Below are 15,424 nucleotides of genomic sequence, written 5' to 3' on the forward strand. Positions count from 1 at the left end.
CAAGGTAGGCCACCAGTATTTATCGGTCAGGCAGCGCACTGTATGACCGATACCTGGGTGACCAGAGGAGGGTGACGTGTGTGCCCAGTAGATCAAACGATCACGGATAAGATCAGGCACGTACCGCAGCCCAGCTGGACACTGAGGTGGAGATGGATCTGTGCGTAATGCCCGCTCTATATCCGCGTCCATCGCCCATACTACCGGCGCCACGATGCAGGAGGCCGGGAGTATGGGGGTGTTGTCTCTGGGCCTCTCCTCTGTGTCATACAGCTGGGACAGTGCATCTGCCTTCACGTTCTTCGTACCCGGAATGTATGATAGTGTGAAATCAAACCGGGTGAAGAAGAGGGCCCAACTGGCCTGGCGATGATTCAGCCTCCTTGCTGCCCGGATGTACTCCAGGTTACGGTGGTCTGTCCAGACGAGGAAAGGGTGTTTCACCCCTTCGAGCCAATGCCTCCACACGGTCAAAGCTCGGACAACAGCCAGCAGCTCCCGATCACCAACACCGTAGTTCTGCTCCGCCGAGCTGAGTTTCTTAGAAAAGAAGGCACAGGGGTGGAGCTTGGGTGGCGTGCCCGAGCATTGCGATAGGACAGTGCCTATCCCTACCTCGGACGCATTCACCTCCACTACGAACGGTAGTGATGGATCGGGGTGGGCCAGTACTTAAGGCCAGGTCAGCCTCAGCAGACCAGCAGAGCCGGGACAGCCCACCTTTCAACAAGGAGGTAATGGGAGCTGTGACCTTGCCAAAGCCCCGGATAAACCTCCGATAGTAGTTGGGAAAACGATTGCATGGCATCCCGGCAGGCTATCTCCCGTCGGATGTCCTCCCATAGGTGGCACCGGAAATGGTCGATCAGGGCCCGCTCGTTCCACACCGCGCTGGCCCACTCCAGGGCTCTCCCACAGAGGCAGGAAACGAGGACGGATACCTTCTCTCGCTCCAATGGCGCCGGCCTGATGCTGGAGAAATACAGCTCCAGTTGGAGAAGGAATCCTTTACAGCGCGCTCCCGTCCCATCAAACGCCGGTGGCCGGGGTATCTGGATCCCTCCGGGTGCTGGGGTGTAGGTGGCTGGATCCGGTTGGCCAGCTGGTCTCGACAGATCGGGTCCTCTCCTCTCCAGGCGTTGGACGACCTGAAGAACCCGATCCATCGCTTCCCCCAAGCTGGCCAGCATTGTGGAATGCTCCTGGACCCATGCCACGACTCCAGGCATGTGGTCTTCTCCTGCTGACTCCATATCAGCGGGTGAGTGATTCTGTGGTGAATGATGGACGGAGTCAGGCGCAGGAGTAAAATAACCAGATGTAGATGTATTCCTTCCAGACGTACAATGCGCCTACAACGGCAATCGAAACAGGTACAGGGGAAACAATCCTCCCTGACCAAACACAGTCTCAGAAAATACAATAAATGTAATGACACAGGGGAAAATCAACCCTGGCAAAATAAATGAGAGAGTATCTCAACCGAGCTACTCTCCTCCCACATAGAACAATCACTCACAAAGACAAGGGGGCAGAGGGAACACTTATACACAGACTAATTAGGGGATGAGCACCTGGTGTGTGTGATTGACAAGACAAGACAAGTGGAGTGATAAGAATGGGAGCGGCAGTAGCTAGTAAGCCGGTGACGACGAATGCCGAAACCTGCCCGAACAAATTTGATAACGTTTTGAAAATAAGTGAAATTGCATTAGTTTTGAAATTGCATTGGTTTTCCATAAATGGCTACTGCTTTGGACCCAACACAGTTTGTGAGAGTATTCCTTAGGCCTACAGTAGGTGTGAAAATAATGTGTCTTGGGTATAATTTAAAATGTTGAGTCAAGAAGAAGGGTGGTGTGGCTTAGATGCACAAGGCTTGTCTCTCTCCAGAATGCGCTCTCTCCCTCCAATTTGTGCACAGTCATTGTCAACTTCATTGTGTGAATTGTTTGCCCTTTGATTGTTAATGTCTAGCAACTCACCATTACATATACTACCAGTAGTACATTTACCGTTAATTCCCATAATTTCTCATTTACAATGTTTGTTTGGTTATGGCAATTTCTGTTAATACATTCAATATATTATTATTACAGTCGTTTACCATTCACATTGTCGTGGACACGTTGTTTACAGAGCTCACAACCTATGCTACACTTGTGAGAAACAAGTTTTGGTTTATTTCATTCCATTTATGAGTTGTCAATTTATTCATTGTATTTTGTTTGGAGCGCTCCTGTCATATTGTTGAGGAAGGACGCGCACCTGATTACGTATAAAAGTAGGTCTAGGCTACCTGGCCTGTGCGCAAATGTATAAATGTGCTCATTTGGGGATGTCTGATAGTATTTCTGATTGTATTAACTCACCACCACTAATGAGCTGTGGAGCTTCTCAAAGTATTTTTTTATTCACCTCAAACAGCAAGTCAACAAAGTCTGTTTTACATCCATTAAGAATGACAATAGTTCCTCAATGTATTTGAAAAATCTTTCCAGCTCTCTCCCTTTCGATAACCACCGACCCTTGGTGTGAAAGGGAAAAAGGTCATGCTCTGATCCAGTGGAAACGTCATAAAAAAAGATTACTTCTTATCCCTTGCGCAAATAGAGCTGTGTCTGTCTGGAGCGCACTGGCACAGGAAACTCTGAGGCCCTGGAGTAATTTAAGTTTGCTAGCGCGAGTTGCAGGCCATACCCAGTTGATAGTTGATACAATGTTTCAAGTTAATTGTAGGCAGGCAGAGTAGAGAGATGAATGCGATTAGAGAACATGAACAATCCTCCATGTGTAGCCAGTGATTTATAGGATATTTATTTATATCAAGATATTTTCTACCTGCAATGTTTTTGTTTGTTGGCTTTATGTAGGCTATTTTTACCTAGTTTGCAATATAACTAAAATACGTTAGTATAATTGAAATTAAACTGTTCCACGAAAATGTGCATATGAAAATCATAACTGGCACACAGATCAGTAGAAATTGTAAGATAAATTGTAAATTGGGCCTCCACATGAAAAAGGCAAAGGCCAACAAGAGCGGAATGGGGACGGTTGGGAACAGGTTTTTTCTTCTGGTTATCTTGATGTCTGGCTCCCTCTTGAGTCATTTCTGTGTCTTAGTTATTTCATCAAACAGTGCACTTAAAGAATTAGGCAAGCTCAGTACATATAGTTGATTTTATTAAAACACATAGGGTGTGTCTAAATATGGATAAATACAAGTTAAAACAGACGACTCTCTGTCAACTAATATATTTTTGGGTCTTGATCAGCCCTAGTTACAACGTTACTTACTATGGAAAGTAACTTGTTACATTACTTTTGCGTTACCAAAAACAGAAAACCCTCTGAAGATGCCTTGCACGTGTTGGTCATTCATTCTTATGCCCAGTAAAGGGCGTACACTACCTTTGAATGGCTTGCATAGCCTACTGTCCGTAGCCTAATCTATAACTCTGGGCTATACCAAGTAATAATTACAGACACAATATCTCCTTTACAATATTTAAAATAAATGATTTTGTTGAATTATTTACACATAAGTACTGTAAATACATATATAAAACCAACTGGGCACATTAAAATGAGAGCTCAAATACAACGACAACTGTCTACCAATCTGTTTTACACACAGATATGAACTGGGCAGAGAGATTTTATGTAAAACTATACAGTACGATCACATTGTGTAATTGTAGTTACCTTTCCATTATGTTTATGGCGAAGACGGAGCTGGAGAAGTGTCCATTCTTATCAACTTAGCCTAACTTGATCACCTAGCTACATTGTTTGCTTTATTACCTGACAGTAAATGGGGCATTCGCCTGAAACTGATGATCCTGTATTTGCGTGTGAATCCTGCTTTACTAAAGATTTGAGGGGTAACATCTGTCCTTTTCTTCTACCAATTCAAAGTAATGTGAATAATTCCACGATAAAGGCTATTGTCTCTGCCATCTCGCTAGCTATCTAGCTACCAGCTACTATGCCAGCTACCCGCCTCAACATTCTTGTAGAAACAGGAAGAGCACGACGAATGTACAGTAGCGTATGGGGAGGGATTTTCATTTTTTATTTGAGCCAACAAAGAAAAAGGGAAATAATTTGTAAAAGTAAGTCGTTACTTATTTGAAAAAGTAACTTAGTAACTGATTACTTAAATTGAAAAACAAATGTGTTAGGTTATTTCGTTACCACAAAAAAGTAATCAGAGTACTGTAACACGTTACTTTATAACGCGTTACCCCCAACACTGTTCATGAGACATGCAAAAATGAAGCAATATATTTTTCATTTTAAAATGTTAGAATCAAAGAATATGCATGTTATGTAAATTCATCCACCTTATACACACAAAAACAGCCATGTATAAAATAGGTTTTAAGGGGCAATTTTAAATTTGAACATTACTGAATGTTGCATGTGAGCTGGATCAGGTTAGTACTCTTGTATCAGGTAACACTTTTTAGTAATTTAGCAGACGCTCTTATCCAGAGCGACTTACAGGAGCAATTAGGGTTAAGTGCCTTGCTCAAGGGCACATCGACAGATTTTTCACCTAGTCGGCTCGGGGATTAGAACCCGAGACCTTTCGGTTACTGGCACAACGCTCTTAACCACTAAGCTACCTGCCGCACCACATTTGATAGCCGTGCATGCCAGTCTTCTAGGCTGTCCTATACATTGTTTTACAAAATCATGAATGTGTCATATATAATGTCACATGTGGCTTCATAAAATGGGATTTCATATAATGCATCTCATGACATAAATCATGAACATCATGCACTATTAGCATTGTGTCATGTTATGCTCATTTTTTGTGGGCTTTAAAAAGGCTTATTTATGTAGACTTGTGGGAATGCTATATGAAGTTATAATTACTGTATTAATTACATGACTAAAAGGCTCTGCATGGTCAATCCGACATCTGCAGTGGCCGTACAGCATTTACTGCAATACGGCATCTGTAGAAGTCAGGGCATTTATACTTCTTTCGCTTCGCTGAGCAGAGCTGTTGTGAAGGAAGTTGTCAAGGAAGTGAGTTTGTGTTTATACTGGACCTCCCGCCACCACCTACCACCAACCAATCGTGTCAATGCGCTATACAGAGCCCTCCACATTGTTACCGGCGATGCGGTACGGAGCTTCATTTGGCCTCTGAATGCCTCCGCAATTGCTTCACACCCTCAATTTTCAGATCAAGCATGAATTGGCTTTTATGCAAACACACGCCCGCATACTTGCACATATGCACACGCATGCACGCACACACACAGAGACACTAAAACACCTCACTGTCCCTACTGCAGAGGTTTATATTTTTCACTGCTCAGGGCATTGCTATTGGACAGGTTTGTCAAAGTCTAGAGTTTCAGATATTTATGAAATCCATTCTATCTACAATCAGTCAGAACACCCCAGGGTGACATTGTGGGATATTTGAGAGTAGAGTGGAGTGGAGTGGAGTGGAGTGGAGTGGAGTGTGTGTGTGTGTGTGTGTGTGTGTGTGTGTGTGTGTGTGTGTGTGTGTGTGTGTGTGTGCAATCTTAGAGGTCAATGTGAAGGTTTTGGGAGGGAAATTAATCCACAGTTTGTAACCAGTTTGAAACCTGTGTCTCTCAAGATGCTGATACAGCACGTTGCTTATCTGGAACTTTGCTGTGATAGGCCTTGAATCATTTATTAAACACCCTCACTTTTAATGGAGATCACCTCAACCTTGTGTATCCTGATGTTAAATCCTATCTAGCTTTCTCTTTGAAATATGTAAGAGCAGTGTAGAAGGACTAGATAGTAGTCTGTGTGTCTGCCTGTCTCTCTTTGTCTCTCTGTATTTCACCCAGGGTGATTTTGCCTCCCCCTCTATAGAAAGGGTTTATTGTTCTATCCATAACTCTCCACTATAGAGTTAACCCTCTCCCTCTCCTCACCTGTACCTCTCCAGTCCAGGAAAAGCCAGAGATGGCAGCCATGCCCCTGTCCCTGGAGAGTCGCTCCTGTGTGCTGATCCGTAGGGACCTGGTGGCCCTGCCCGCCAGCCTCGTTAGCCAGATCGGCTACCGCTGCCACCCCAAGCTCTACACCGAAGGAGACCCGGGGGAGAAACTGGAGCTGGTTGGAGGTAGGCAGCAGGAGGGGAGAAAGAGAGGGGGATTGGTGAATACTGGTTAGATGAGACCAGTTTTTTGAAGTAGCAAGGCTGAGATCTCTGTTGGTCTTTGGTAAAAGGGTTGAGGTAGAAGGTAGAGATTAGATCAAATGCTTTATGAAATGTTCAAGTTCCAGTTGATTTGCCATTTGTAATGAATACGATGGAAATCGTATTTATTCAAGAGGTGTCACATAAAATAAGTGATGGAAATGAAGATAAGTGATGGGGTGAAATAGCACTGTCTGGGTGAGAGTACTTTTACAGCATAAATGTTTAATGAAAGAAATGAGAGGTTGGCAGAGTTGGGTTGTAAAGTAGCGATAGAAATACATAGGGGTAATGGAGTCGTGATGGGGAAACCTATTTCACTCAGGAAGCTCTCTCTCACACCACCCAAGGAACATCTGTGTTTATGACACGAGGCCAGCTAATGAACTGTCACCTGTGTGCTGGCATCAAACACAAAGTCCTACTGCGTCGCCTGCTCGCCACCTTCTTCGACAGGTAAGTCAAAGATAATCTAAAAGGTATTGATTAATAGTTAAATGATTTACATCTTTTAGGTGTGGCTCAGATCCAGAAGCTGTTAGCTTTACCAGTATAGTTTTCATGATGAAGTGTCTGTTTCATGAATGATCGTATTCAGACTAAAAATCCATACACATATCCAACTTACATTTAGATTCCTTGTTTTCAAGGCCCTTACTTGCACAAAGTTTAGTATATAAACTCAGCAAAAAAAGAAATGTCCTCTCACTGCCAACTGCGTTTATTTTCAGCAAACTTAACATGTGTAAATATTTGTATGAACATAACAAGATTCAACAACTGAGACATAAACTGAACAAGTTCCACAGACATGTGACTAACAGCAATGGAATAATGTGTCCTTGAACAAAGGGGGGGTCAAAATCAAAAGTAACAGTCAGTATCTGGTGTGGCCACCAGCTGCATAAAGTACTGCAGTGCATCTCCTCCTCATGGACTGCACCAGATTTGCCAGTTCTTGCTCTTCCACCAAGACACCTGCAAGTTCCCGGACATTTCTGGGGGGAATGGCCCTAGCCCTCACCCTCCAATCCAACAGGTCCCAGACGTGCTCAATGGGATTGAGATCCGGGCACTTCGCTGGCCATGGCAGAACACTGTCATTCCTGTCTTGCAGGAAATCATGCACAGAACGAGCAGTATGGCTGGTGGCATTGTCATGCTGGAGGGTCATGTCAGGATGAGCCTGCAGGAAGGGTACCACATGAGGGAGGAAGATGTCTTCCCTGTAACGACAACAAGCTCAGTCCGATGATGCTGTGACACACCGCCCCAGACCATGACGGACCCTCCACCGCCAAATCGATCCCGCTCCAGAGTACAGGCCTCGGTGTAACGCTCATTCCTTCGACGATAAATGCGAATCCGACCATCACCCCTGGTGAGACAAAACCGTGACTCGTCAGTGAAGAGCACTTTTTTCTAGTCCTGTCTGGTCCAGCGACGGTGGGTTTGTGCCAATAGGCGACGTTGTTGCCGGTGATGTCTGGTGAGGACCTGCCTTACAATAGGCCTACAAGCCCTCAGTCCAGCCTCTCTCAGCCTATTGCGGACAATCTGAGCACTGATGGAGGGATTGTGCGTTCCTGGTGTAACTCGGGCAGTTGTTGTTGCCATCCTGTACCTGTTCGGATGTACCGATCTTGTGCAGGTGTTGTTACACGTGGTCTGCCACTGCGAGGACGATCAGCTGTCCGTCCTGTCTCCCTGTAGGGCTGTCTTAGGCGTCTCACAGTATGGACATTGCAATTTATTGCCCTGGCCACATCTGCAGTCCTCATGCCTCCTTGCAGCATGCCTAAGGCACGTTCACGCAGATGAGCAGGAACCCTGGGCATCTTTCTTTTGGTGTTTTTCAGAGTCAGTAGAAAGGCCTCGTTAGTGTCCTAAGTTTTCATAACTGTGACCTTAATTGCCTACCGTCTGTAATCTGTTAGTGTCTTAACGACCGTTCCACAGGCGCATGTTCATTAATTGTTTATGGTTAATTGAACAAGCATGGGAAACAGTGTTTAAACCCTTTACAATTAAGATTTTTACGAATTATCTTTGAAAGACAGGGTCCTGAAAAAGATACATTTCTTTTTCTGCTGAGTTTATGTATGAATATATCTTCTCAAGTCAACATAAACCTACGGTTTTCAGTGCAGTACAGTCGTTTTGAAACGTGTATTCCTATGGGAGTGGTGTTCACGCTGCCCTCTGGTGTTGGCTCTGTGTGCCTGCAGGAACACCCTGGCTAACAGCTGTGGAACTGGCATCCGCTCCTCTACCAGTGACCCCAGTAGGAAACCTCTGGACAGCCGTGTGCTCAACGCTGTCAAACGTGAGTCTGACGTTGATCAAACGTTGATCTTACATTGTTAAATATCTGGTTGTTTAGAATGGAGGAAAATGGTTCAGGGGTATGGCAGCCTCTGTTGAATGATGTTACTGTTTCAGAGTCAAACTATTGTAGATGTTTTATGAGATTTAGAATGAAGACGTGTGATGTTCCAGACTAGTCGATAGCCATTAGCCATTTTAGGTTATGAAAGCACAAGCATTTATGAATTTATGGAAGTTCTAGTACATTTTTAAAAAATGACATACTGTAATTTGTCGCAGTGTAATATTAGTTTTTCTGTTTTTTATCAACTATTCATATAGACTGAGCCACAGGTAAAACAGCTGCTGATTTCCAAAAGTGAATGTCTTCCAACTCTTTCTGTCTCTTTCTCTCTCTCTCTCTCTCTGTCTCTCTTTCTCTCTCTCTCTCTCTGTCTCTCTCTCTCTCTCTCTCTCTCTCTCTCTCTCTCTCTCTCTCTCTCTCTCTCTCTCTCTCTCTCTCTCTCTCTCTCTCTCTCTCTCTCTCTCTCTCTCTCTCTCTCTCTCTCTCTGTCTCTCTCTCTGTCTCTCCATCTCTCTGTCTCTTTCTCTCTCTGTCTCTCTCTCTCTCTCCAGTCTACTGTCAGAACTTTGCACCCAACTTCAAAGAGAGCGAGATGAACGTGATTGCTGCAGACATGTGCACCAATGCGCGGCGTGTCCGCAAACGCTGGCTACCCAAGATCAAGTCCATGCTACCTGACAGCATGGAGGTCTACCGGGCCAGTGTGGGGGTGGCCGCTGGCGTGGGCCTGGGCCTGGCCCTTGGAGCCGCCGGACCTGGGGTGGTGCTCCCCTTCGAAACTGATTTTAAATCCCTGACCCCCTCTAGCCTGTCCCTGGACCAGAGGCTGTACCCAGAGCGCCAGGACCCACTCAGGACTCACTCTCTGTTGGACGCGGTCAGCCCAGGGTCAGGGGAGGCTGGAGGGGAGGGTGTGGATGCAGAAATTGTTGGTCCCCAGGCAGGGGAGGAGGAGCAGGAAGAAGAGGAAGAGGAGGAGGAGGCGGGGTTGGAGGGGACATTGATGCCAGGAGGCGAGGCCGGGGGGCGGGGTGACATGGCCCCGGGACAGGAAGGGGAGGAGTTTGGAGAGGACCTGAGAATGAACGGGCAGTGAACGTCCTCCGACGTCTATCTCTGATCCATCCACCACCACACTTTCTTTCGCTCGCTCTTTCTCTCCTCTTCCACCCCTCTTCCTCCGCGCTTTCCTAAGGTAACCTCTCAGCACAAAAAGCCATGCTCTCAGAACTTACTGTACAACACACACACTGCAGTGTATTCTTTAGCAGGGCAGGGAGTACAAGATTTGTTGTGCTGAACAGACACAGGCATTGCTGGGGAACAAACATAATTACTTAGCGAGGATAAAAAAAACTCTCATTTGAACATGGAAGAACTTTACTTTAGACCTGAGACATCAGGTCATTTTCTCCAGACTATTTTTAGTATTCATCTTCAAGACCACATTGTAGTTAAAACTGAACAAAGTAACACTGTTGTGTTATCATTCCTGCATAGTTGTAGAACTTGCTACACAACAGTAACAGTTACTGTACATCTATGGAGTGTGGGTCAGATAAGACAGTAAAATGATAGTCCTCTTTCTAGGAAAGCAGCATGGATGCTATAAATAACCTAAGTAACCTTGAAACAGATCACTGGCTGTGTGAGAGACTAACCATACAGTACTCTACAGGAGCAACATGGCTCAGTGTATTTAATACAAATTACCATATTCCTTCTTAAATTCTTGGAAGAAATAATATGATCTCATCGCAACATACAGCAAATCAGTTGAACAATTTCATGTGGGGGAAAAAACTAGCATGTGATGTTGTGAGAGAGAGGATAAACATTTAACCTCCCTTCCTGTCTCTTAAGGGTTGTGGTTTTCCACGCAATTGAAAAAATTATCTGGAAACATGAAGAGCTTTTTGTCTATGGATCATCCTTAGACAAGATGACGTCATCTTCGATTAGCCAGTCAATGCAATGCCTGTGTCTTTTGACGGATCGACGCACGTACATACAGTACATACACACACACTGTTCCCACACAGCTTGGGATTTTAACCTCTAATACAGTACCGGTGCATCTGAGACTCTGACAAATCAGCTTAACAGTGCTTGCAAACTTAGCATACCCTTACAATAGAACACAGTAATACACACTCTGAGTAATGGAAATGTCAGAGACACGAACATGCACTAACACAAAGCTTGCATGCAAAACGAATACAGAGAATCTAAAACACATCAACAACAGAGTCACTTATGAATCTGCATACAGAAAATAAACAACATCTGCAGTTGCCTGAAGATATATAATTAATATGGAAGGAGATACTTTTATATGCGTTTCTCTTCGGAGTCATGCATTTCACCTGTGTTTGGCCTATGTTTCACCCAGGTTTGTGTAACCTCGGTATGGCCTGGCTTTCATCTGGGGTGGAGGGCACTAGAGACATGCTGAAATGAGCATACTACATAGTAGTGAGGACTTCAAAGTGAGATGCAGAGAAAAGCACTGTTTTACTAACGTTACGGCGTGATCGAAAGGATCAGCACTAAGACTACAGCACCCAGCCTACAGCTTCTTTGCATCCTCCGCCATTTTGTTTTTTGTAAATTATTGAATGAAACTAATATGATATATTTCTGTTGGCTTATTGTATTTGCACTTGAAGAGGTTATAGGAAGAGATTAATGGGGAGCTTATGGGGCTGCCTAGACTGTTCTAAAGAAGTAGGCTAACTGAAATTTGCCCCAATATCTCCCTGTTCGATTGGAGGATTTGAGGTTTGTGGACTTGGACAGTCGGTCATGCTGACGACGACTGTTGCTCTACGGCAGGGGGGAGACGAGAAGTGTTGCACAGCGACATTTACTAGTTTTGTTGCACTTTTGTTTTTATATATTTTGTCTGTTCTCGCTCTGATACTTTTTGCCAAATGTAGGGAAGGAGTCTAAATAGCTTCTAATGATAATTGTTGGTCAATAACCTACCGGAATGGTTGCTTGGGGTAACACATTGATAGGCCTATCAGACACCCACACTGTATGTTGTAGTTTATGAACGTGTACTTGAGCATAAAGCCTGGGTAAAAACATGAGGTAAGGAGACAGTAGAATTGGAGTGGTCCCAAAAACCTAAATAATCAACTTCCAAGACAATAATTTGAACGGCCAGCCTTCTGAAAAGCCTTGCTTTGAATTGTTGTCTTATAATCGCATGATGCAAAAGCACATCATGTTTGTTATATGTTATTGTTCTATATTAAGTGAAAACAAGATTGATCTGGTTTTAGAAACAAATTTGGTCCTCAGTGTCATTCGACTACAGCCTACACTAAGCCAAGATTCAAGAGGCTGGCAGTTATCATATTGGCTTGGGATCTCATAACAACAAAACAAGAGAGAACAAACAAGATCACATTTCCTCTGTCAAATTCAAATGTTTTAAAATATGTGCCATTTTTAAGACTGGGCCCGTTGTGTTGTGTTTAATATCTATGGTTATTTTGGGGGAAGCTTTAACATGGTCCTGTTTCTGTAATAAGGAGCACCGAGTTATAATTGCACTAGGTAATGAGAAAACAAAAATGTTTACAAGAGTATTTTTTGGAGAAATGTGACCTGCAATGGAGAATATGGCCGGGGAGGGGGATGGGTGAATGGGTGTGTGTGACTATGGGTAAATGTAAACTGTAGAACTGCTTCACCTAGCCTTGGTAGAGTACGGGAACAGTACTGTACAGTAAAATACAGTATCTTGGTGCCACAAGAGAAAAGTATTTTCTAGCACCTTGTACAGTGTTGTATGTAGTCATTAGAAGAATGGAATAACACTTCTTTGAAAAAAAAGGTTGGGTATCTGACTTTCCCTCTAAAGGCCACTGGAGCTGCTCTGTGATTTCAATAAAGGACTGTGAAGGTCTTCCATTGTGGAAAATCCACAAATGTACAGTCGAACTAGCAATGTTTGTAGGCCTATAGACTTATTCTATCCACATCCCCAACAAGAAACCAATTATCTTCCTTGTTCTCAATCTCTATTCATCTATAAGTAAACCTGCTTGTTGCAAGTCACAAATAAGATAGGAAAGATAGACTGAATACCAAACCGGTAATATAGGTAATAACTGCTTTCTCCTTTGGTCGATTTGCATGTGCAACCACTACTGGCTCTAAGGGGAAGTGAAATGGTTTTCCAGTTAAATACTGTCATTAGGGAGGTGAGTTTTTCTGTTCTGAAGAAGGGGCGGGGATCAGTGCCTTAATCGAGACTGCAGGGGGAGAGAGTGTTGTGCTAAATCACCAACTGTTTGCATTGGGACATCAGCAAATAATGAAACAAGCTTTCGAGTCCTGATGACATAATGGAGAGCCAGGTAAAGTTTTATGTACAGTTCTGAATGCTAAAGTAAAAGATGCTGACGGTAAATAGGCTCTGTTTTCTCAGAATACATTGGCAGGCAAGGTTAGGATATGGGAGGTGACTTGCTTTTTCTTGGAAAATTACCCCTAAGGCTTTATTGTGTTCTTGTAAGCAAATAATAATAATGATTCTGGACTTAAGCCCCGAACCATTTGCCTTCCTAAATTTCAGCAAAATATGTGTCAACTCGAGAAAAACAATACTGTGACATTTTGCATGGACATGCTTGTATAGGTCTAGAGATTCTGACAGACTAGAATAGTGGCATATTATCATATAGATTAGAAACCTTTGTTAGTTTCATGCTACTGGATGATATAACAACCAAGTTTACTCCACTACTTGTCAGTAGTGGTCTGTACTGCTGGAGTGCAGAATATTTAGTTATTGGTGTCACTTTGTTATTTCAAAGCCACCTGAATAACATGTAGACTTGATCATCACCATAAATGACCACATAGACTGGAAAAGCTTCAGATGAGTCATGGAGTAGGCTACAGTAGTACAATCTTTCACCCATAGGAACCCTTGTTTATGTATATTGTCTTTGTTTATTTACCTTTTTTAATGCTTCAACCTGTTTATATCTGATTCGCTTCCTGCATGCCTTACTGCATCTTCTGTACATAATTCTGTCCATGCCCCCCAAAAAAAAAAAAAAATCACAAACTGTTTTCTTGGCTCTCGCCCTAATGTATTTTTGTGGGGGCGAAGTTGGAAATGAAATGATGTTGCACTAGAAAACTGAGTGAAGCTCAGAGAATGTCATGGCTAACCTAAAGAGAGTGAGCTCTGTTTGTGGTGGCTTTTTAAAAAATGCTGTCCCATAATATGTAGCCTATGTAACATAATACAATGTTATAATTTACCATGTTTAAATAGAGGCCTATTGACTACCAGAAATCAGTGCTAATCTGAAATTGCATTTTGGTCCAACAAAACCTTCACAAATTCTACAATGAGCAGGATATAATATGGGATTGTGCTGAGTGGGTGTATAAATCCACCATTTTGGCAATGCACTGTGAACAGTCTGCACACAGTACTCTGAGCTGTTAAGTGTTCCCCATAACCAACTGCTTTGTGTGCCATTTGGTTTCCCAATTCCTACAGTACCCACTTCTACAGAGCTTTAACTCAATACCCCTGGTGTGGCTTTTAGTCCTGAAAGGAGAGGTTCTAATATACAGTAACTACAGGTCCTTTCATATGGATTTTCGACATGATGAAATAGGATCAGCCTCAGTAACAATGGGCTTTTTGTTCAATGTCTGTAATGCATGCTGATACACAGACGCCCATTATTCCTACATTATTGAAGACTATGATCTTGACACATTTTACTTCGAAGTTATATCAAGTTCTTTGCTATGGTCGCTTCTGACAAAGCAGATGGCCATCAATGAGTGTCCATTTTGTCTACCAATACAAAACCTATTGACTGTTTGCATAAACCCACCCAGCTTACTACAGTAAGGTCTGAGGAATTGGAAGACTGACTATTGTAAAGGATGTGCATGTGACCCTATGGACAGACTAAGAAAATAACTGCACTAAGTTTGTTTGTTTGTCTTAGGACATAATGCCAGCAAAATAAAGAAAAAATACAAACATCTTTCAAAAATTTAAGAGTGAAGGTTGGATGACAGAGTTAAGTCTCTGGGAGCAACCTTCAAAGCCATGTGCTCAGAGCGCTGACAATCAGAACAGGGAAGACCCACATGCCCTATGGGAGATCTGTCATCAATAGCTGGGCTTCTGCTAATTCCTGCCTTGTTGCTTCCAGCTTTGCTATTGGTCCATGTGAGCTACCTACTCCAGAGTGGAAGACCGTGGCAGTGCCAACTCCGGCCCTCAGGATTGCCTAAGCCAGTGTTTCCCAACTCCGGTCCTTGAGTAGCCCTAACCTTTTTGTTTTAGTCCCAGACAAAAACACCTGATTCAACTTGTCAAAGGCTTGATGATAAGTTGACAAGTAGAATCAGGTTTGCTTGTCCGGGGCCACAACAAAAATATGTACTGTTGGGGGTACTTGAGGTCCCACTGGCCTAGGCAACTATAGGTTCTCAGTGCACCTCTCTCAGCTACTGTAGATTTGATTGAGAACCTGATTGTTTTTAGATATAAGTTCCCATTAAGTACTGATCCAGGACCTGCTATGTGTTTTACTCCTAAATGTCATGTTCAGGATGAGGGTAATTTAAGCTGATCCTAGGGTAGCGCTTTGGGATAACTTAGCCTACTTGACAAATCTATAGGACAAGTGACTTGACATTTGTCGATCTCTGAGAGATTGAGTTCCATAGGGTTGGAACCTGGCAAAATGGTTTTAATGGGGGTGGATCTCTGTGACTGCTTTATATTTTAAAAGACGACGATTAAAATGTATATGCGCCTTCTAACT

The 15,424-nt window shown here is 43.4% G+C and overlaps 1 protein-coding gene across 1 annotated transcript in view; it reads left to right on the forward strand.

Annotated features, from left to right (window-relative positions):
* LOC121541694 (nucleus accumbens-associated protein 2-like) overlaps nucleotides 1-13,661 on the forward strand; it is a 62,294-nt gene extending 48,633 nt beyond the window's left edge. Inside the window, exons 3-6 of the mRNA XM_041850937.2 lie at nucleotides 5,954-6,130; nucleotides 6,559-6,664; nucleotides 8,437-8,534; nucleotides 9,152-13,661. Coding sequence (XP_041706871.2) covers nucleotides 5,954-6,130; nucleotides 6,559-6,664; nucleotides 8,437-8,534; nucleotides 9,152-9,696 — 926 coding nt within the window. The 3' untranslated portion in view covers nucleotides 9,697-13,661. The remainder of the gene's footprint in view (nucleotides 1-5,953; nucleotides 6,131-6,558; nucleotides 6,665-8,436; nucleotides 8,535-9,151) is intronic.
* The last annotated feature ends 1,763 nt before the right edge of the window (nucleotides 13,662-15,424 follow it).

Source organism: Coregonus clupeaformis, chromosome 27 (assembly GCF_020615455.1).
Source record: "Coregonus clupeaformis isolate EN_2021a chromosome 27, ASM2061545v1, whole genome shotgun sequence".
Lineage (NCBI taxonomy): Eukaryota > Metazoa > Chordata > Actinopteri > Salmoniformes > Salmonidae > Coregonus > Coregonus clupeaformis.